At 54.7% G+C, this 22,361-nt stretch overlaps 1 protein-coding gene across 3 annotated transcripts in view; it reads right to left on the reverse strand.

The window, feature by feature from the left end:
* Window positions 1-1,334: 1,334 nt before the first annotated feature.
* The window catches only part of SLC6A6 (solute carrier family 6 member 6), an 81,723-nt gene continuing 60,696 nt past the window's right edge, over window positions 1,335-22,361 (reverse strand). For 2 of the 3 annotated variants that reach the window (XM_080672370.1, XM_080672371.1), the window contains 9 exons: window positions 21,395-21,529; window positions 20,195-20,298; window positions 19,941-20,065; window positions 16,248-16,360; window positions 11,752-11,889; window positions 10,578-10,680; window positions 9,917-10,017; window positions 7,282-7,452; window positions 1,335-5,394 (listed from right to left, as the gene is read on the reverse strand). In XM_080672370.1, the coding sequence (XP_080528496.1) occupies window positions 5,254-5,394; window positions 7,282-7,452; window positions 9,917-10,017; window positions 10,578-10,680; window positions 11,752-11,889; window positions 16,248-16,360; window positions 19,941-20,065; window positions 20,195-20,298; window positions 21,395-21,529 (1,131 nt within the window). In that variant the 3' untranslated portion in view covers window positions 1,335-5,253. The remainder of the gene's footprint in view (window positions 5,395-7,281; window positions 7,453-9,916; window positions 10,018-10,577; window positions 10,681-11,751; window positions 11,890-16,247; window positions 16,361-19,940; window positions 20,066-20,194; window positions 20,299-21,394; window positions 21,530-22,361) is intronic. The other variant, XM_080672372.1, reaches the window with a different exon arrangement.

The raw sequence follows: 22,361 nt of genomic DNA on the forward strand, positions 1-22,361 counted from the left end.
CATCAGCTATGCCAGATGGAACTCCTCCTCTCAGGGGGGATATAAGCAGGGGCTGGACCACGCTGACTGCATTTGTGTGGCTGGGCTAGGAAAACTGGGGCCCGCAGTGCTGCACAGGGCTCTGCTGGTCTTCCGGGAGAGGGAGCACCAGCCCTAGAGCCTGGCTGTGTTCTGAGAGCTTTGCAGGAATCCCCTGGATCTTCCCAACCGTTGTCAGAGGTGGCTCTATTACCATGTCAACATCACAGATGAGGAAATGAGGCACAGAGAGGTTAACTAACGTGCCCAAAGTCACACAGGTAAGAAGGAATGGAGTCAGGATTTGCACACAAGACATAGAGCCAAAACACTCCGGGAGGGAGGGAGGGGGGTGGACAGGGCAGATAGCCAGAAGAGAAATTGGGGAGAGGGATATTTTATTCTAACATTGTCTGTAATAATGAAATGCTGAGATTCCTTTTGTCTGGGAAGTTGGGGAAAGGACCCAGCAGGCTCCCTGACCTTCCCACTCACAAAGGGTGATGCGGCCAGTGGGCTGGAACGCTGCCTCAAACAGCGACCCACCTGGCCTGTTCCCCACCTACAACAGTGTTAGGCTTATGATCCCTAAGGCCGAGGACGTCTGTGCCAACCACTGACCTTTTGGGGTCCCAGTGGCCTCCCCTCCGAGGTCCCAGTGTGCAGTCCCTATGTGCATACCTCCAGGACTTGCCACTTATCCACCTTCCAGCAACCCCAACCCCTCTTGCACTGGCAATCACAGCCCTGATGGGATGGCACGGGGTCAGGCTTTAGTGACTGTACCAGTGGGAAGCTGAGTGGGCAGGGAGGGCACCAACCTCAAGTTAGTGGCCCCCTCCCGATACCCCATTGCTGGGCTTACAGCAGGATAACCCCGGGCCAGGAAAGAAGGAAATGGAGCCAGCGCAGGTGAGGGCCTGATACATTATGAGCATCACCTCTAATCATCCCTAAACCCTTAGAGGGGGTGGTGGTTTATCCCAGATGGGGAAACTGAGGCTCAGGAGACTGGGAGATCTCCCAGCTGCACGGGGCTATGTGTGTAGCAGGTGAGCTTCAGTCAGCAGGACCGGCAGACCCAGCCAGAGCCAGCCCAGGAGTCAGTGGACCTGGGTGCGAATGACTTTTGCAGCACAGCCTTGCCGTGCGCCCTTGAGCAAACCACGTCTCCTCTGGAAGCCTCTACCTCCGTGTCCCCAACCTTGAACACCTCTGAGGAGCACCCTGGGTGGGCCTGCAAGCCCCTCAGGAACTGTGGCGCACTTGCCAAATGGAAGAAAGAACAGCCTCATCAAAATAGAACCCCACATGGTGGATTTAAAAAGGAAATGTTTATTTTCATGTTATAAGGTGATTACAAACTCCTCTAAAAAAAAAGCAAAGATGGATTTAAAATATCGATATACATATGTATCTAGAAAGCAAAAGAGGAAAGGAAACACCCTGCAAAATACAGGGATTCATATCATAAAACATTTATACACAAAAGCTTGTATATCGCAAGACTGAATTACACACCAAGGATCTTATTCAAATACAAATGTTCCTCCTCAGAAGAGTCTCCTGTTGGTGGATTTTTTTTTCTTTACAAAAGTTTAAAATATCTTTAAAATATTTTGATGTTAAAAAAAAAAAAGTTCTGATGAGCCAGACATATTTCTGGAAGGAGGCAAAACCCGCGTCCCCAGCTTTCTCTTGTGCTAAATACAGAGTCACAGTTGGTAAGGATCTGAAAATTAATTGGGTAAAAAAAAAAAAAAATGGAGCTAACGCCTCAGTTTGAAGCCAAATGTATCACAAGATGCTTCATCCTTCGGGACCTTGTCAGAACAGGTCTGTAGTGACACCCACAAGAGAACAATGAGGCGGCTTCCGATTCCAGCAGGATGCATTCCAAGAGGGAGGGGCCCGCATTCCTCTCCAGTTTTGAGATCTGGGTTTTGTTTCGCGGCTTTGTGCTTGTTGCATTTTTGCACAGTGGTATTTACAGCATCCATGTGGAAGGCCCAGCTTGGAGTCGCCCGACGGGGGGTCTGAGGTCTAGCTGGGCCCCCTAGCTGCCCAGAGGGGCTTTCTCTCGGTCCTTCCGGGCCTGTCCTTCCGCCTTGGGGGGGGAAGGGAGGCACCTCTGCCTTCAGCGCTGGCTGCCCAGAGCACTTCCCCAACCAGGGGGCAGTGTGAGACGTTGGCTGGGCCACTGGCCACTGTGAGGTGGGACCTGGTGACAGGAGAATGCCCTGTGCGAGGCCGAGGGGGGATGCCTTTCCCCCGATGCTTCACCACTGTCTCCGGGGCTGTGGTGGGACCGGAGGCACCGAGAGGGAAGTACGTTCCACCGGAAATCAGAATCCAAGGCCACGTCCTGCTGCCTGGGAGTGGCCTCCTCTGAGTCCTGCCTGAGGGTCCTGCCTCTGCCACAGACTGGCTGCTGTGGGCCTCCATTTCCCCACGTGCAACACGGATGTGGGTGCCCCGCTCACAGAGGGCCCCTGGGTGCAGGGCCAGGGCGACTGGGTGCACAGGTTGCCTCTCCTGCCCGAGGCCTGAGTCAAAGCGGGGGCCGGTTGGCTCAAGGATGGTCAGTGGGTAGAGGTGCTCCTCACCTCGTCTCTCAACACTGGACGGAGCATTTCCTTTTTCCTACCGGCTCGTTCGTCCTTGGTCTTCAGGGAGAACACCGAGGAGCTGCACTCGCCACTCGCCACTCTCTCCTCAGAGGACCTGCAGCCAGAACTGACTGCGCACAGCCTGGTTCCGTCCCCACTTGCTGGGCCAAAGTCCCTCCCCCTCCAGGCCTCCATTTCTCCATTTTACAAGAGCATTGACTGCCCCCCCCCCCCACCTCTCCCATCACTGACGGTGCGGCCCCCCTGCGGAGCTAACATGGCCCAGGCCCAGTGTGATGAGGCATCTCCCTGGCGAGTTTATCCTGGGCCCTGACCCATTTCTGCATCCTAAACGCTCTTTAAACACCTCCCTCGCATCCCTTCCAGGTCCTGCGGGCAGCAGGACGTCTGACCCACCCGGGCAGAGAGAGGGCGCAGCACTGCCCCTTCTCCAGAGACAGGCGGACAGAGGCGTGAGTGCCAATGACAGTTTCCTTTATGTGGAGACACAGAAAAGTCGCGCGTTGTTCCACATTGTACTCATAGAGCCAAGTTCTGCGGATACACCAGAGCTGGGGGAGCAGACACGAGGGCCGCGATTGGAGACGGGTGCCCGGGGAGGTGTCGAGGAGTGGGCTTGGGGAACGTGGCTGACCTTCCAACCAGCTGGGACCTGGGACTTGTTCTGCATGTGTCTTTGGTCTAGAATTTGGTCTGGGAATCTGACAAGGAGAGGCCTTCCTCGGGCCCTTTCCAGAATGTTGCAATTGGCCTGCCACCCTGTGCCTTTCTCGGGGATCTGAGCCCCAGAGGGGAGATGTGTGTAGCCTGAAATGACCACAGATGCCCAGGTAGCCACAGCTTGCCAAGCCCCACTCGCTCCACAATCACCTGTCCCCAATCGCTGACAGTGGTTAGTTTACTAAAGTTCCATAAGACAGGAAAACAGGTCACATTGCTACTCAGTAAAATTAGGGGGGAAAAAAAATAATAAAATCCAATCAGACACAGCGGCAACCATAAATACATAGAAAAACAGGAACACGTCGGAACTGAACGGTCTGGAATAGGTGTTGTTTGGCAGAGTAGATGCTTTGGAAACAGTGAAATGTGAAAGTTTACCAAGACAAGAGGTTCAGAATGGCCTCTTGGGAGGGGGGAGAGCAAAGCCTCCTCCCTCTCTCGGATTTGGGGAGGGGGGTCCCAGGATTCAGAGAGCCCTTGCTCTGAATCTCCACCCTCCACCCCACCTGCTAGGCAGTCACTGCCATTTGTGACGTTTCGGTTTAGTTTAGACTGAACTTGAACTTGGAAGTGACTTTAAAATGGCACAGTTTAGGTCCAAATGGGGGCCAGGGTGGAGGTGGGTCAACACTCGGGATGTTCAAGGGTGAGTACCTTCCCTGCTGGTTCAGAGAGGACGCCATTCTTGGTGGAGCCAGTTCTGGGGTGCCAGCCCCCTGAAAAAACCCAGCTTCCTAGAAAACGCCCCTCAGGGCCCCCTCTCGGTCCCCATGTAGTGCCTATCTGACACCAGGACTGTAGGGGTGGTGGAGTGAAGAGTTTATGGCCGCCCAGCGTCGCACTTGGGACTAAACTGGGAGGAAGAGTCTTGAGGGCACTTGACTGGATTCAAATATTCGCTAAAGGCCCAAGGACGCTCCTGGTGCTCCCTGTGAGGAGCCCGCGTGGCCCTGGGCTGGGATCTCAACAGGCGGTGCCAGGAGTTTCTCCCGGCCTCTGGGCAACGAGGGTGGAGAGATGAGGGGGAAAGCACCCCTCCCCAACACCGGGCCACCCGAACCCTGGGCCACATCCTTTGGTCCACTCGCTCACCCCTCGTCCCTCACCAAATACACTGACCTCAAAATAAAAGGTGGGATTTTGTTTTTTGCTATCAGGCCTCATCTGTCAGCTTTAAGTCAGCGCCTTTATTTGAGGGTCTAGTTCAGTATTTTGGCATCTCTCTTCCTGGCTACAGCGAGTGTTCTGAGCCGGCTCCTCACAGCCCTCCTTTCTCAGGCCCCTGTGGGCCCGGCCAGCGGGTCAGGCCCTCTCCCTCTTCGACTTGAACCAGGTGTGGGAAGTACTACACCTTTAAAATGGGTTGGCTGTCCCAGGAAAATTCCACCCTGCCTTGTTTTTGTTTTGTTTTTTTCTTTTGCGGGGGCAGAATTTTCTGCCAGCTACACAAGCACCAAAGAATTGCTTTTGAAAATGAGATCTATTGCTGGCAAGATCAATTCAAGTGGTAAAAGTGTATGACAATCTCTAAGTGTACATATAATTATATGTAAAAAAAAAAAAATACAAAGAAAAATTTACCAGTTCCCATAAAATACATCTAATTCTGTATGAAAGCTCTGCCTTGCCCCGGACTTCTGCCCATGGGTTGTTGTTTTTTTTTTGTTGTTTTCTTTTTGTACAAAATATCCCCAAATCAACACAAAATACACATACGCACGACACCACACACACACACACACACACACACACACACACACAGTAATATTTTCTGTGACAATTAAAAAAAAATCCTAGTGCAAATATAAAGCTCTGTAAACCTGGTCCTATGAGAATCTAATGTTAGTAAACAGCAGGAAAGCAGCCGTCGGCCCGAGAGAGCTCACATCATGGTCTCCACGATGATGTGGGTGGGTTTCATGAGAGTGCCATTCATGGTCGAGTGGGAGCTGTAGAGAGCGGCCCCGTCTCGATCCACCGCCCAGCGGTTGGGCTCCCTCGGGGTCAGCAGGTACTTGAGTCTCTGGAGAAGGAAGAGGACAGGCGTGGGCAGGGGGTCAGGCAGTCTGGTTCCCTTTCACACGACCCTCTACCCCATCTGGGTCCCGCCAGCATGCCGTTTGACCTTTCGCTACTATCCTCTCTGCACCTCCCGTTTCATCCACCGGCAAACAAAGACATTGAACTAAGGTTCTCCTGAGGTCCCTTCATCCTCCCAGTTGGCAAATCTGTGAGGCAAAGAGCCCTCCCCAAAGACCCCGAGAGAACCAATGGCAGAACTGGGACCCGGACCAGCCAGCGCCATCCGTCAAGTGTCCACTCAGAAACGTAAGTAGAGAGCAGCTGTGAACAAGAAGTTCTCTGTCTAGGCATTCAGTTTATAATGCTCCAAAGCTGCTGACTAAAAGCGCCAAGCTGAGTGCACCGCTGCCAGCTGTAGCTTTCCATCACCTTCTCCAGTTCACTCCTGGGCCCACCCCAGTGGCTTCCCTCACCTGGGCTGCCTGCCTGGTCCCTGAGGACTGGCTGGAGGCCACAGGTAAAGGGCAAGGGGTGGGATGCAGGAGGCAACCAATCGATGTTTCTTTCTCTCTCTAAAAAAATTTAATAAATAAAATTCGACTTCAAAGGGACACGAATTAGTGACCTGTTGGGTGTCTTTGGGTCGTCCTCCCCGCCCCCCATGGCTGAACTATGTAATTGCTCTGGATAGGACCAGTCAGAACAGACATCCAAGCCCCTCTGCTATGCTTCCAACTAACCCTTCAGTTTCAGGATGGTAGGGACATTCTGGGAATTCCCGGGGAGGGGCTGGGTGGATGTAGTGTATAGTGTATATACCCGGAGGGCTCGGGGCAGTAGCTATTGCCTGTATGTCCCTGGGCTTAGTATTTCAACATTTTAACAAATAAAAGGGCCAGTCTGGCTGAATATGGGGTCTTTCCCTGTGTCCTCTGAAGAAATACAAGGAGCTGAAGCTGCAGGAACGCCCCAGGCCGAGCTCCATGCTTTCCTCCCTGGCACGGCCCTGCTTGCTTCCTCTGTCTGGGGAAGGCTGGTCCCTTTCTGCCAGGCCTCTCTCCCCGAAACAACCTCCAGGCCATTCCCCTGCCCACAAGGAAACCCACCCAGTCCAAGGGGAGCCAGGGCCCCAGGACATCCTGGCTCCAGATTTTTAAGAGAATAACAATAAAAACAGCCCAGAACAAAACAGTGCAATCTTGGAGCCCACCCAAGCCCAAAGGTTAAGGGAGATTCTAAGAAAAGGATTTCTTGGAAAGTGCCCTGGAATCTACAGTATTGTCTGAGGAATTTCTGGGAGGAGAGGGGGGGTGGGGGGCGGGATGGGAGGAAGGAGACTGGCAGGCACAGAGGCCTGAGAGCTGCAGGTTCTGCCTGGGACAGAGGTGGCCTCTGAGGTCGGGCAGCAGACAGGTGGGTGGCTTCTGGGATCAGGGTGGGCTGGGCTTCTCTGCAATTTGACTCCAGGGCTCCTGTCTCCTGTCTCAGGGCTTCAGAAATGCAGCCCCCACTGCTCCCAAGATAAAGCCAAAGCTGTGAGCTTGGCGTCCAAAGATGCTGCCACCTCTCCAGCCTCGTCACCCACCCCCCAGAGCGTGCCACTGTCGCCTCCTTGCACCGCGTCTCGAATTCTCTATGTGGCAAACACCTCCTCCTGCTCCAGCCCTGCTCTGCATGTCCCCAGAGAGCTCCTCCCATGTGAACTATACTTTGTTCTAGTCCCCCCACTCCAATGCACCCTTCTGCCCACAATCTCCACCAGTCCATGGGGCAGGTAGGGGTGTAGGACTCAGGGGAAAAGACGTGTCCAAGGTCACACAGCAAATTAACAGCAGGCTGGCCTTCAGCCTCACCCCGCCCCCATCCAGCCCGGGCCCCGAGTGCTCACCACGAGGAACGGCCCTTCCGTCTGGCAGAGGCGGATGACCATGACCAAGGGGACACACACCATGGAGGACAGGGCCAGACTCCAGCCCAGCCCGATGGCCCAGGTGGGGTACACGTACACTTTGTTGTAGGTCAGGGGTATGTACTTGACGAGAGAGAAAATGAAACATCCCTGTGGAAAGATGGGGGCAGTCAGGGGGGTCCTGGCCATCGGGAGGTGGGTGGCTTCTGGGACCAAGGCAGGTCCCACCCCAGGGGCCTCACATCCTCCTCCAGTCTGTAGCCTAAGGACCTCCCCCAGTGCAAATCGGACCATGTCACACCTTACTGCCCTGGGCACCTCAAATCCCTCTGCGGCTCCCCTGTGCCTTCAGGATGCAGTCCTAGCTCCCCAGCCTGGTAGGAGCCACCAGGAGCTGCACCCCTTCCCTCTCACCTGCCTCCACCTCTGCCTCCACGTCTACAGTCCAGCCACCCTGGACCCCTTCCAGCTCCTCAGCCTCAGGCCCTGAGGCCAGGCTGTTTCCTCTGACTGGACCTCTTTTCCCCTCACCTCCTCCTCCTGCTCCTGATTTAGCTCCCGTGGTCCTGCCTCACTTGCCCAGGCCCTGCCCAGTCTCAGCCAGGCACCCAACTTCCCCTTCCCAGAGAGCACGTGGTTGCAATCACTTCTTCGGCACACGCCGTGCTCACCCAGCCTGAGTCAGTGAGGGCGGGAGGTATGTGTGTTGATCCCCAGTTTCTCTAGCACTTGGTGAAGTCCCAGGCGCACACAGCAGGTGCACAATAAATGACAGCTGCTGGGTGAAAGTCTTTCCGCCCCTCCCTACCCATCTCCATCTCTGAGACCCAGACCCAGACCCCAGGACAAAGTGTGGACCTGGGCCTTGCCCACCTGGGTGTCCACAGCCCAGCTTTCAGCCCAACAAATTGTGGCTTCAGGGTCCATGAACAGTGGGATGGATAAGGTGGGGTCAGCTCTGAGCCCCGAAGCCTGTGCAGAGGCCCCCTTTTCCACATACAGCTGGGCTGGGAGGGCCCATGGCTCCTGCTCTGGTCAGAACGGCAGCACCTGAGTCTGCCCCAGGTTGTCCTGCATGACCCGCAATGTGAAAATGACTTGTCCTCGGGATCTAATGGCAGGTGTGACGGCAAAGCAAATCCATCTACATTAGAATTGATGATGATGGGGGGGTGGGCAGAGAGAAAGCATTAGGCAGCAGACGCCTTCCACTGGGCACCTGCTGTATGCCTGGCTTGCTGTTGTTTCTGTCCTTCCGTGTGGGGCTGGGACAGACAGGGAGAGGACCAGGAGGTGGCTGTCTGGGCTCTCCCAACGCGAGGAAGCTTTGTGCCAGCCTGGGACCCGTAACTGCCTGTCACCTTCCTCTTCCTACTAGGGTGACTTCATCCTACCGCCTTGGAATACAGCCTATCTCTGATCTATACAACTCCTCAGGGAGGGAGAGAGGAAGCAACGGACGGGCAGCGTGGGGAGAGGAGTGGCCCACAAACGTTCAGTCAGTATGAGAACACGGGCTTTGGAGATAACAAAATTTGTCTCCAAAAATAAACTTGCCAATTGCTGTGCTTACTGGCTGCTAATTTTTATGGGGAAAATAAGTACCTCAGATGGAAAGGCCACGACCATATTAAGTAGTAACAGTAACAACCTAAGGTGGTCGGCCGCCACTCACGTCCCACGTCCGAGTCTCCTCGTTTTACAAGTGGGGAGACGGGACCCGAGAGGGAAGGGGCGCACCTGCAGTCACACGGTGAGTTAATGACAAGTTGACTTATCCTGGCCTAGGAGCAGAGGTCACTGAGGGGAGGGCCCATTCATTCCTCAACCCCTGGTCCCTAAATGCAAGGAACACGTTTGCCATTGGTGCCTGCCAGGGTGTGAGCCGAGATGGCAGAGCAGATGTGTGCTCCTGTGATGAGCTCCCAGCTCACTGCCTGGCTTCAGACACCCCCAGGAAAGCAGCGTTTGCTCCAGAGGATTTCCCTGTGGCTGGAGCCTCTGAGCAGAACGTGGAAGCAGGCAGGGTGCCTGGCTGTACTCACTCCGGGCCACGTTCCAAGATGGGGGGACGAGGAACGGGCACGTTACTGCCCTGGGGTCCGGGGCTGGTTCGCAGCCTCCTTGTTCTTGGGAGAGCCCAGATCATCTCTCTGCTGGGAAGTCCCTCTCCAGTCACAAGCCCCACCCTGCCACAGGAACACCCCATCCCAATGTCTGAGCCCTCTCCCTTGGACGTCCGACGGCTCCTTAACTTAACCAGTGGCCGGAAGCAGGCTCGCGAGCCCTGGAAGGGTTTGGGGAAAGGTGATGAGCTCTATCGCGGATCTCCGAATTCCTCGACGCGCCCCGATTATGTCTTCCTCTCTGAGAACCCTTTGCCTTTGCACGGGCTGGTTCCTTCGCCAGGAACACCCTCCCCGTTTTCTCTTCCTGACAAGCTCCTACTCATCCTTCAAAACTCATCTCAAGATAGCCTTCCGAGCAGCCTGCCCACCTCCTCCCGGGGGGCTGTGCTAGGCTTGTTCCAGGACAGCGCCCGGCAGACGTGAATGCAAAACAGTTTGGCAGGTGAGAAAAGCTACCCCCCACAGGCAGGCAAGAGGAAACTCACCACACAGAGAACTGGGGTGACCACGGCCCAGCTGTACTTCATCCATGGCCCAGGCCGGTAGCCGATCATGTCCTCAATGCCGTCATACAAGTTATCACTGCCTGCAAGAGACAGGTAGACAGATGGTGACGTGGTGCCCAATGCCATGCCAGCATCCACCCAGGGAACAGCAGAGCCAGGGCTCAGGGCCATGAAGGGTCTCTGGGGCCTGACCCTGGTCCTTGCACCTTACAGCCCATAGTCCCATGTATAGCAGATGTTTATCTGAAATCACTTCAAAAGTGACTGGGCATCCTGTATTTGGGGGCACCTTAGGCACAGCCCACTCCAAACCTGTTTTGACCAATCCAAAGTCTCAAGGAGGTCTAGTGGGCCATTCCGGGCCCCAGAGTTATCACACAGAGACCCCTGCACAGCCAAGTCACGTGTTTGTCACAACATACAGTCACACCGTGCACCTTCGGCATAGGGAGAGTCTGTAGTGTGGCTACAATAGTATGTGTGTGGGAAGGGGCCGCCTTCAGATGAGAAGTCCAGGGCAGGAAAGGCCTTCATGTTCAACTCAGAATGAATTTCCCCTTAGAATTCTGTTTCTGAAGCTTCTAAATAGTGAGGCCCGAAGGAGAGACTTGAGAGAGGATATGCAAAAACCGGTACTTACCATAAATCCAGGCAACAACAAAACATTCAAAGAATGCAACCCACAAGAGGCATACACCGCTAGCTGCATAGTAGTCAAAGAGTTGAAACACATACATGCCACCCTGTGAAGAAAAAAACAGAGAAGTTTGATTTGGTGTCTAATTCCCTTAATATATAAAGGCATATCAATAAGAAAATGTAAAAGAAAATATAATACCCAAAAGAAAAATTGGCAAAGATTATATGATAACAGAGTACCTGTGTATAAAGATACTCCACTTCATGTTTGAAAAATTTAATCTCTCTCTCTCTCTCTCTCTCTCTCTCTCTCACACACACACACACACACACACACACACACACACGTGCACACACACGGAAAAAGTACAGCAAAGCAACGTCTTCCTTAGCAAAAAAATGATGAGTTCCTGAAGCCTGATCCCAAAGGAGGTACTTAAAACCAGCCATGGCCAACAGGAGACTTGAACATCCAGCTGCTCAGTGCATGGACTTGTGATCTACCTTTTTGTGGGGGAGGGCCAATGCAACCCTTTGCAGGAGAATATGGGGAGCGGGGTGGGGAGAGGTACTTGAGAGAGCGTGCTCCGGGCCTATGCTAAGCTCACATGCCTACATTATTTAGTACGAGAATCTTTTCTTCTCTGGCCCACCTCTTGCTCGTGCTGATCCACTGCTGCCTCAGACACTCCTTTCCTCTCTTGCTTCTTTGTCCCACTTTAAACGGATCCTCTCTGGCCCCTGCCCACTCTCTGAACAGCGCACCCTCCAGCCTCGGTCAGCACTGCCTACAGTATTTACCCTCGAGAGCCGCCTCCCCCCAGGCCTGAGAAGGGCGCTGCAGGCAGGGTGAGCAGAGCTGTTGTTAACAGGGATTTCAGCCTCCCCTCCCCTCCCCCAGTCCCTCCAGGATGAGGAAGACAGAGAGCAGCAGTGTTGCCAAGCTAACAGGAGAAAGGGGGGAAACTGGGTCAAATGCTGGATTCTGCCCAGTGTAGGCCCCTGGGCAGGGCAGGACCCCTGAATTGGGTGGGGCTAGATTACCCATCCTGGTCCTCTCATCCAGCTGTTGGGGGGACCAGGGAGGTGGTATGGCCTCAAACTGCTCTGAGTTCTTGGGGCACCAAGAGCCCTATAAGGGGAGGCCCTTCGGGCCAAGTGAGAGAGCCACCTACCTCCGTCACCATGGTCAGCCCCAGCAGGTAGCTGATGCTACATATCAAGGCGATGAAGATTTCCCGACGGAAACCCTTCCTTAGGAAGGATGGGTAAAGATCAACCAAGGATGTGATCTGTCCTTCAACTTCAACAAACTGGGGGGAAAAGAGAGAGGTTGAGCGGCAGAGGCCCAGCACCTCCCTCGGCTTAGAGAGGGGAGCGCAGCACCCAGTCAGCCTGTGGGGTCACGTCCAAGCGTGGGAACCGGCCTCTGGGCTCGGCCTGCTGGTCGGGCCACGGTCGCCCATGCACAGTCCTCCCCGCGTTCCACAGCTCGTGTCTCTGTGAGCTCGTCCTGCCACCAGCACGCCTGGCCCGCAGCAGCCAAGCTTCAGCTCAAGAATGACCGCCCCTTGGAAGCCAATGCTGACTCCGCCCTGGCACGTGTGTTGGCACAGGTGTGTCAACAAGACAACCTCCTCACACTTTGGTCTTGGTCCTCTCTGAAGCCAAGGGTAGTGCCCCCTCATTTCCAGGCCTCGAGTGCCCAGCTGGGCCAGCACCTGGGATTGCTCAAATGGGTGGGTAATGCAGGGCAAGTCTGGACCTCAGTTTCCCCATCAGATTTACGTGGTGGCTTTTAACTCTTTGGGGATCGTAAGCCCACAAGAGAATTTTGCACGTGTGCATGCCCACCTACATGCCCACGTGAGCTCAATGCAGCCACGACTCCAGGGCTAATGGACTCTTGGACCCCATCCCTAGGATCCCAAATGTGCGGTAATGTTCTAGACTAAGTCTCAATCTTTCTAAAGCTTTCCATCTTTGCACCTAATAATTTATCTTGGAGACCCATAGCATTACATGGAGAGCTGCTTCGTTTTTAAATGGCAGCTTAAAACTCCATCCTCTGGACACGTGCCGCCAGAGACCTAACCAGTGCCAACAGGTGGCTCGCAGCCTCTGCAGCTACTGACCTGGGCAAGGACTCTTCCCTCCATCTCTCTTGAGGCTCGTGTGCACAGTAACACTTCAGGATTAAAAGGCTCCTAGCCTCATTTTACATTTGATGGCCACAGACAAACTGCCCTGCCCACTGACACACCCTCTGAGTCCTTTAAGTTCTGTTCCTTCATCTGGGAGAGCCCGCTAGGAAGGCATGTTCCCTCAGCATTCCTACAAGCCGGCTCCAACCACGTACTCCCCTGGGACGCACGGCAGGAGGAGCAGGGAATACCAACGAGGAACAGGTCCCTTTCGTGTGCTGAAGGGGCAGGAGAAATAAATGACTCTTTGCTGCCAGGGACTCAGGGAAAAGAGGACCAAGAGGCTCTTGAAAGGAGCCCAAATACAAGGCGCTGATGTTTCGACCTCTCATTGATGTGTCCGCTGAAGGCGTTTGAACCTAAATTACTACTGAGTAATAGCAAACCTGCAGCTCAAATACTAGCCTCAGCAAGAGTTTAAAAACAAAGGTTCGTTCTGTTTTTGAGATGGGAAATTACAGACGGGGAGATCATGTGAGTCGGGGCCAAGACTAGCACAAGCCCCTCTTTTCCAGGTGGCCTGCGTTGCCGGAGAACACCGTCCCCTCACTCCCTCTCCACCAGCCCCTTCAGACCTGCCTCACTTAATTGCTACGTGACCCTGACTTCTCCAAGCCTCAGTTTCTCCCTCTGTAGAATGGGAGGGCCTTGCCTGCTCAGCAGGGATGCTGAGACAGATGTGAACTCACGAGAGTGAATTGGCAATGCGGTGATTAACTGGTTTTAACTGAGAGGGGGGACGCCTGGGACAGGGGCTCCGGCCCTCGTCTTGTGATGTTTGTTCACAAACTGTGTCCGCTCGGGCAGGCCAGACATCCACAGGCTCCTGCCTCCACGTGGGTGATGCCCCTACTCCATCGCACCAAGACCGCTCAGCAGGACGATGGCTCCTAAGCCAGAGAGCGGCCCCCAAAGGCTAGAGAGCGTTTCCTGTCGTGAGCAAGCGTCACGCTCCCCCATCAGCGAGAGGCCTCCCTAAGGTGGCCTGTGGGTCTCTGCGCTTCCAGAGGTGGCAGCTCTCCGGGGAGAACTCAAAGGGAAGGCCAGAGGGACAAACTAGCAGGTCTGGGAACAGGCAGCCCAGGGTCATCCACCCATCGGCCAGCTGAGCGTGGCCTCCGGGGAGCCCTCATCTCTCTATGCCTCAGTTTTCCTGGATTCGGACATTGTGCAAATTAAGGAGCTAACGCAGGAACAAAAAGCCAGACTGGGGAGAGGGGGACTGGGGAGTGAGTGTTTAATGGAAACAGAGGTTCAGTCGGGGAGACAGAAAATTCTGGAGATGGATAACGGTGATGGGTGCACAACAATGTGAATGCACCTAACGCCACTGAACTGCACACTTCAAAATGGTGACGATGAGCAATTTCATGTCCTGTGTATTTTACCACACACACATGCACATAGAAAGCCTGGCAGGAAGCCTGGCCCGTGTGAACACCTCAAAGGGCAGTGCTCTGACCCTGTCAGTGCTGGTGGTGTGTGAGGTGGTCACCAGCACTGGCAACACCTTCCCATGTCCCCAGGTTCACAGAGTGCATAGGGAAAAGGAGGGATGCCAACCTATGCCACTGGACGGGAGACACCAGGCCCCACCCAGCTCCCCAGGCATAAGCCCGCCACGGCCCTTGCTGGTACAGCAGGCAGGTCACGTAAGGGCTCTGAGCAGAGCTCCACTCTGTGAAGTGGGAAGGGAACCATTCCCTCTGAGGCTGGCTTCGAGCGCTCACTGAGGTTCCCTTAGTGCCGCGGCCACGGTGGGGCCGAGCTCAGAGGTGCCCCACGTGCCTCCCCGGAGAAAATCTGACGAATAAAACCACCTCCGCTTGCTCAGGAAGCAGTTTCCGTAGCCCAAGAGGCCTATTCTGGGCCCATGGCGATGTCAGGCTTCATCATTTATTAACCTCTCTCTATTTTTGTTTTTTGCTTTCACTCAGAGGTCTGGAAAAAGTTATAAAAGCCATTTGCTTGGGGCCTCCGAAGGCCAAACTCATTAACTAGGAATGATTAATGGAGCCCTCCTGCTGTTTACACAGCTCCAGCCCATCAACAACTGTGGGAGCATTTTGTTTTCAATCCCCCAAATGCTTTCATTCTGTCTTTTCTGCTAATCCTGCTCCCTTTCCTGCCAAATCCTTGGCTCTGTTCTTGACCTTGCTGGTGGACCGCCTCCTCTGCTCTGCCTGACCTAAGACTTTCCTCTGAGTTTCCGGGGACCCGCCCTGGGCACTGGCTTTGTGGCTGCTGCCCTCTGGGTGGGAGGCAATGCCCTCTCCTGAACTGGCCACACCCCACCTCTCACTGGGTCTCAGATGATCAACAACCTTCATGAGGCAGCCAGGCCCCCCAGACCACACAGGAGGCTGCAAAATGCCTGCTCTCAGGGACTGCCCTCAGGTGCTGGCCCCTGGGTGGCAGACACCACATGCAAGATTCTAACTCGCCTGGGCACAGGACCAGCCTGCCCTGCACACCACACTTCCCACTCCGGAGTCACACCTGAACTCCTGAGAAGACCCCTGTGAAGATACACGTATCTCCAGGGACAGGTGACCGAGAGCTCATGTTATTCATCCTCCCAGCACCCCTGAGGCTCTGTACCAGGCATTGTACCTGGTGCTTCAGACAAGGCAATGGAGATACAATCACACCCGTTTGCCAGAGGAGGAACGTGAGGCTCCGAGGAGGTGGGGTGAGGAATGTGCCCAACATCACACAGCAGCTTGGGGGCTTAGAACTGGGTGACTCCCAAGGCAGACGCAGCCCTGGTTGGTGCTCACTGAGCACCAGGTGGAGGCCTGAGCCCTGAGGGGATGGGCCGAGGGGGTTAGGAAGCACAGGAAGCGCAGGAGGCAGCCTCGGTGGAGTCCTGCCTCCAGAGGGCAGGAGCCAGAACCGCCAGAGGACAGGGTGGGCTTGAGGGAGGCTCCGTGCTTGGCTGTTTGGGAAGCACTGGGGGACCAGGGTCTCACTGGGGGGACAAGCTCCCTGACTCCTGTGCTCTAGGGAGCACAGAAGGGGGAAGGGTGTGCGTAGGCTTCCCCGGCCCCACTCAGGACCTGCCATGCTGGCCGGGCAGCGACCCCCCTGTGCTTTAAGCAGAGACCTTTGTCCTTTCCCTTTATTGCCCTTGTGCCTGGTCTATCCTGGGCCCCGCCCCGCCCAGCCACTCCACAGGAGCGCAGCATTTCGGTGCCGGCCTGCCCTTCAGTTCCCACCTATGGCTGTGTTTAACCACACCCTTGGTTGGGTTGTCCATTCCCCCTTGCCGAGGTCAAAACCTTGAGCTTTGGGGCAGACGTCCTGCTTCTGCCGCCCCGAGGAACCCTTGCTGGCCGCAGCGGTGGCAGGTCTGAAGTGAGGGTGGAACGGGTGGAACCGCCTCACACGTGGCAAAGGAGGCTTATCCAGAACCAGTCCCCCCCGGGCAGCACCCCCCTGGGGCCAGCCCCTCCATCTGCACATACCTGGCTATCCAGTCCAAGCAAGAGAAGCATAATAAAAAAGAGAATGGACCAAAAAGTGGGCAGCGGCATCATAGTCACAGCTTTCGGGTAGGCAATGAAGGCCAGGCCGGGACCTAGAGGGAAGAGAAGATGGGGAGGGGCAGAGGGGGAGACACATCAGCACCGAGACCCGGAGCACCAGAGCGCACACAAAGACACGTTGGTCTAAGGCGGGCCTCCCAAACCCAAACGCAGGGAGGAGCCGGGCCTGAGCTCCTGCCTGGGAAAGAGACCAGGCCTGTCTCACTTTGGGTGGGACGCCGGGCGCGCAGGCAGGGCCCCGTTTTAGCATCTGTCTCCTAAGCAGCAGCACCAGTGGCCTCCTCACACACCAGAACCCGGACGGACGGACGGACACCGGTTATTTAGGTGGGAAATGGGACGGAGCCTGGACGCGCTCTGCCAGCTTGGAAAAGGAGCGCCCCTCCCCCGACCAGAGCAACCCTGCCAACATTTGCTGGAAGGAAGCAAGGGGAGGAGTCCCGGGTACCTGACTGCTAAATTCCCGTTTGCAAAGAAAAGGTTTCCACTAAAACACTGCCTGAGTGGGAAGAAAAAAGAGCAGGGAACCATGCCCAGCAGGGCGAGGGTCTCTTCAGGGGTGCCTCTGTGCACCCACCTGAGCAACGTCAGAGCCCAGGCCCAACGCTGAAGGGAGGAGTGCGGGGGGCAGGCCACCAGGCCTGGGAGAGCCCCGGCCTCTCTTCAAGTCCTCATCCCACTTGCTCCTCCATCTGCTCTTTACATCACCACATCCCTCTCAGGGCCTCAGGTTCCCTGCCTGAGCAGTGAGGGCAGGCTGCCATCAACGGCTCCCAAGGAGCCTTCCCGGGTTCAGATTCTCAGATGCTGACACTGTTCCCCTAGCAAAAGGGCTTCCGGTTTCTAACGAGGGGACCCCAACGGAATCTGGTGGCAGGGCTGGGGACAGGAGCCCCATCAGCTCAGGGGGTGCCTTTATGGCTGGACACATTCTGAAGACATGAGAAAAGTCTCCTGTCTCCAGCCGGCCTGAGAGAAGATGCATGGGGAGGAACTGGGTTTTAACTGAGACCTGTGGGTCCAGGAGACGGGAGGAAAAGTAAAATCCACAACTAAAAAAAAAAAAACAAGGTCAAGAAAAGAGACGTGAAATAACAAAGAGGGCTGGAGGTGGGATATTTAAGCAGATATCAGAACCAAAGGAATGGTTTAAGAATGGGGGAAAAACTTGGAAATAAATTGGAGCCAGAAACCACAGCCCACAGCATTAAACACAAATGTGGCGGTCAAGGGCGAGCCCTTTTACAATCCAGAGTCCACTCAACTTGAGGAAAACCCAACCCTGACCGAGCGTCCTCAGGCGGCTAGAAAACTAGCACCTAAGAAATGGTGGAAAGGGTGCTGCTGTACTAACCCCAAAGCCCAAATTGGACCAGGAAACCACACTCCCACCTAGGCTGGGGCCCCGGGCCCCCCAACACGTCAGCTCTGCATGAGGAGTCAAGTCCAGCCCACTTTGAGACAGATGTAAAATGGGACCCCCACCCCCACCCCTCGTTCCCCCACCCTCGGGGGCCTGTGAAGGTTCTCAACGCACTCGTTTCTGTATTTCAGTTTTGCCTTTCTCAAGCCAGCCTCTGGGAGCGGGTCCGGGCACCTGTCTAAAGCGCACGGTGAGCTCTAGAGAGAGACGTCCCTGAGAGACGGCGGCCCGAGCGCTCTGCATGCCCCTGTGAGCGGAGAACGGCCTCTCTACATTTCATTTGCACTCTGTTCAGCTAAATAATGATCTCGTTCAAATGTACTTGGCTCAATATGGTGCTCGTTGAAAGCTTGTTAGAGAAATAATCGCCCTTGAGGTGTCGGCTGTTCAGACATCACCGTGGGGAATAAGCGCCAACGCCGTGGAAGTGGACGGGAGGAAGGAACAACTTAGGTCGACAGCGTATGCACACACATGAGAGTGCCTAGTTGTCCACAGAGAGCTGTCTTACGTATCGATACATCTCTCCCACCACCAAGTTCACGCCATGCTCCTGGCCATTCCCAATCCATCGGAATCGGTTTGCAAGCCCTCGACTGGAATCGGTGGGTACCTCCCTTCACCACTCTGTCAACTCAGGTGGTGCGGAAATTTCTGGATTGTCTCAGGTCTGCCTTTGGGGGCTTCTCAGGGCAGGAAAATGATGGCTGGAGGTCTGATTTGGAACTGGGATCAGTGGAGAAATGCATTGGCCCAAAGCGTGGACCTGCCACGTTGGCCTGCACATGTGGGTGTGGGTGTGGGTGTGAGGATGGGGCATGGCAGCATCTTTGCAAGTGAGGAGGAAAGCAGGGCCCAGGGGCTCAGAGAGGTCAGGGGAGCCCAGAGATATTCTTATACAGGAAGGGCCAGAGGTTGTCTCATGTGCCAGGAAGTGGAGGGGCGGGGCAGAAGGGAGGACACTCATATCAGAGGGGCCCTGTCCTGGAGACCCCAGCTCTAACCCTGACGGACCCAAGGCTCTCAGCTGTTGGTCTCATCAGTGCAGCAGACATCTCAATGCACCATGCTGAGGTACCCTTGATCCCCCCAACTCTAATCCTACAGGCAAGAGTGACACCTTGGCAGGGACTCCAGCTGTGCCTGCCCCTGGTCTGTGGTGGTCCCTGGTGTCAGAACCTTACATTCTCCTCAGGGCTTGAGGCGCCTCAGCCCAAGGCCCCCGCCAGCCTCCAAGAGGCCCCACAGAGGTCATGAGAAATTAGAGGAGGTTGAGCAGAGGAGAGGGAGGTATGTAAAATAACAAAACCTTGCAGGCCACGGACGGTCACCTTTCCAGTGAATTGGGCAGGACTAGACAAGGGCAGAGAAGCCAGAGAGGTGGACTTGAGGATCCTGGGAGCCTAAGCCACTGAAGTTTTAAAACTGTAGGTCCAGGACTTGGTGCATCATGGCCAGGCCTAGAATTTAGGCACCTGAGATACTGTGGTCCTGAGACTCTAGGATTCTAAGATTCCCAGACTGTCCTGCTGGAGCCCCAGGAACCCAGCTTAAGATCCCCGGCTGTGAAGTCTGTGTTTCTAGGGGACTGTCCTGGGGGTGACAGTGTCCCCACAACACACCCCAAATCAGATCTGTCCTGTCCCAGAAGGCGGCCTGCCACACACGATGTCTCTCCCCACCCCAAGCCTACGGTGGTGCCTGACACAGAGTAGAGACTCAATAAATCAATAAACATCAGTGGAATGAATGAATGGGTTTGCTTAGAGTGAGCGCGCTGGGAGCAAAGTGCAAAATACAGAAACCAAAGCTGAGAAGGTGGTGATGGAATGCCGATTGGTGGCTGACTTGGGCCTTAGTTGGGACAGTGGTTTCTGTTTCGGAAACCAGGAGTTTGCTGGGGAAGGAAGGGGAGGGGGGAAGAGCACACGGAAGTAGCTAAATATTCCCCAATGTAAACAAACCCATGTTTCTACCACCCCTTGGGCCAAATCGCAATGAAAGTGTTTAAAATTTAGCTTTTGTACTCTTTGGTACTTGGGGGACATCTTGGTAGGGGGGGGATCCGTTTTGGAAACCAGGCTCGTCCCCCCCTTCCAAAGCCCCTGGGGTCTGGCTTCATGCCTGCAGTACTCATCTTACACACTAGGTGGCAGTGCCCACCACCACTGCCACCGATACCACCATACCTGACTCAGCCACATCAGCAATGTCCACCCCTTGCTCTTGTGCCATGAAGCCCAGGATGGAAAAAATTGCGAAGCCAGACACAAAACTGGTACCACTGTTCAGGCATCCCAGCAGCATACAGTCCCTAAGTTACACATATGTCAGGGAGCAAGTTAATTCACAACACAAGGAAGCCACGCTCCCTACTTCTCTTTTTTCTTTAAACATCATCATCATTTCTAAGGTCCACCAGGCCCGCTGGCACAACACTTGCCTGTACGAGTTGTACTTGTACTTGTTGTAGCTCCCCAGTGAGGTCATGGCTCCCAGGCAGATGGCATAGGAGAAGAATATCTGGGTCCCAGCATCAATCCATACCTATGGGGGGTAAGGGGGGGGTGGCAAGGAGACAAAGGAAGAGCCATTAGACCTGGCCTCCTGGAGGAGGCAGTGCAGGTCCCTGGCCACCTGGTCACCGAGGACCGCACCTGAAAATGTGCAGATTCTCAACTGCAATTGGAGTCTCTGTGCTGAAATCCAAGGTGCCTTTCAAGACAACACCGAGCTACAAGGAACCCCAGAAGTTGAAGAAACTGGGCTCGTAAAACAGATGGATCTGGATTCCAACCATGGAATCATTGTGGGCAAGTTAATATGACTCCAGAAGCCTCAGTTTGCACATCTGTAAAATGGGTTCCATGGCCCTCCCCCACAGAGCTATTTTGCAGGTTCAAAGAATAGTCCAGTACCAGTGGCCTCCAGGTAAGTCAAGGCTGCTGTCATTACTGTAATTGTTATTGTCTGGGGCCCCTGAGTTGGAATGGAGAGGAATCCCCTAATGGTTAATGCAGGCAAAGCTGCTCTCCAGAACCCTCATTAGGCAGTTTTCCTATGGCCTCAAAGCTGCGGTCCTCTGATGCTGGCCACCTCCCTCCCATCCACCTCCGGCCCAGGGCGAGAAGACAGTGGGGAAGAGACCCAAAGCAGCAACCTGAAGGCTGAGGATCCTGGGGACAAAAAGATCCTTCAACAGGCCCATAAAACCTCCCAGGGTTTTCTCTGACCCGCTGTGGTCACGTGGCTGAGTGCCAAAAGGTGAACATTCAGTGCTGATCCCTCAAGTTTCTCAGAGGTCACCAACTCTGGAATCCGTCCTTGGCCAAGGAAGCCAGCAGTTCTCCCACCCCCACAAGGCAGCCCTCTTGGCTGGTGTAGGCAGAGGCCAGGTCCAAGGAGAGACTAGCTCAGAAAGACTTCTCTCTCCTCCCTGGCGCAGTGCCTGAAGAAGACGCTATAATTGGCCTGCCTCAGGAGTCCTCGACAAAGAGACACACACAGCTGGAAAAGCCCACGAGCGCTGTGAACTACCTGCCCCCGCCCAGTGGAAAAGTACTAGGGGGTGATGGTTTGGCTAGATTTGTGCACCCAAGCACCATGGCCCGGGAAGGAGGGAGGATGGGCTGCCCTGCAGTACCTGTGGGTCCTTGAGGCGGCTGATGTCAGGGTACAGGTAGAACTTGATGCCTGCGCCTGCCCCAGGCAGCGTCAGCCCACGAACCAGCAGCACCAGCAGCATAGCAAACGGGAAAGTGGCCGTGAAATAGACAACCTGCAGGGAAAGGAGGGGTTCAGGGGGGGCCTGGGGCACCGCCTGCTGCTGTTAGATTAGAGCATCTTTTCTGAGGCAGGGATTCTGTGGCCACGCTTGTCATTTCATTTGCTGTGTGACCTGGGGCATATTGCTTAACCTCTCTGGGCCACAGATGCCGCACCTGTAACCTGGGTGTTAAGGACTCACCTCATAGATTTACTGAGAGTCTATGAAAAAAAAATCCTATAACTATTCACCAAATAGTTATATTTGGAAATACAATGGTGGACATCCAGAGAACAAATCCCTGCCCTTGCATTCTAAGTGGACAGAGATAAAAAATGCAAAATAAGAGTAAACGATCAAGTGTATATGAAAAAGGCTTAGCCCAGTGGTTGGCACGTGGCAGTTAGTTCATATTAGCTAACACAACTATCGGTATGACTCGTGGTTAAGAATCAGAGAAGTGCGGGTTCAAAGCCAGCTCTCTCCCCGCACTTGCAATGTGACCTTGGGCATCATGAGTACCCTCTCTGGGCCTGTTACCTCGTGTGTCAAATGGAGATAAGAGAAACAGAAGGTCGTCATCAGGAGGGGAGGCGAGGATTCAATAGGATGATGCTTCTGGCATAACTAAGAGTGCCTGGCCCTTGGGTCCTCAGGAAATGGGGCCTGTTATTAACGTGATTTTGCAGGAAGCACAAGGGAACCCCCTGGGAAGGAAACGAGGCCTCCAAGGCCCCTCAGCGAGGATGGGGAGCGCCCTCCACTTCCTTGGAGATACGGGAGGCCCACAGCCTTCCCTGAGTCACATTGCACATCCCAGACAGGCCCAGTCAATGCAAGGGGT

Source organism: Plecotus auritus, assembly GCF_963455305.1.
Source record: "Plecotus auritus genome assembly, chromosome: 6".
NCBI classification, from domain to species: Eukaryota; Metazoa; Chordata; class Mammalia; order Chiroptera; family Vespertilionidae; genus Plecotus; species Plecotus auritus.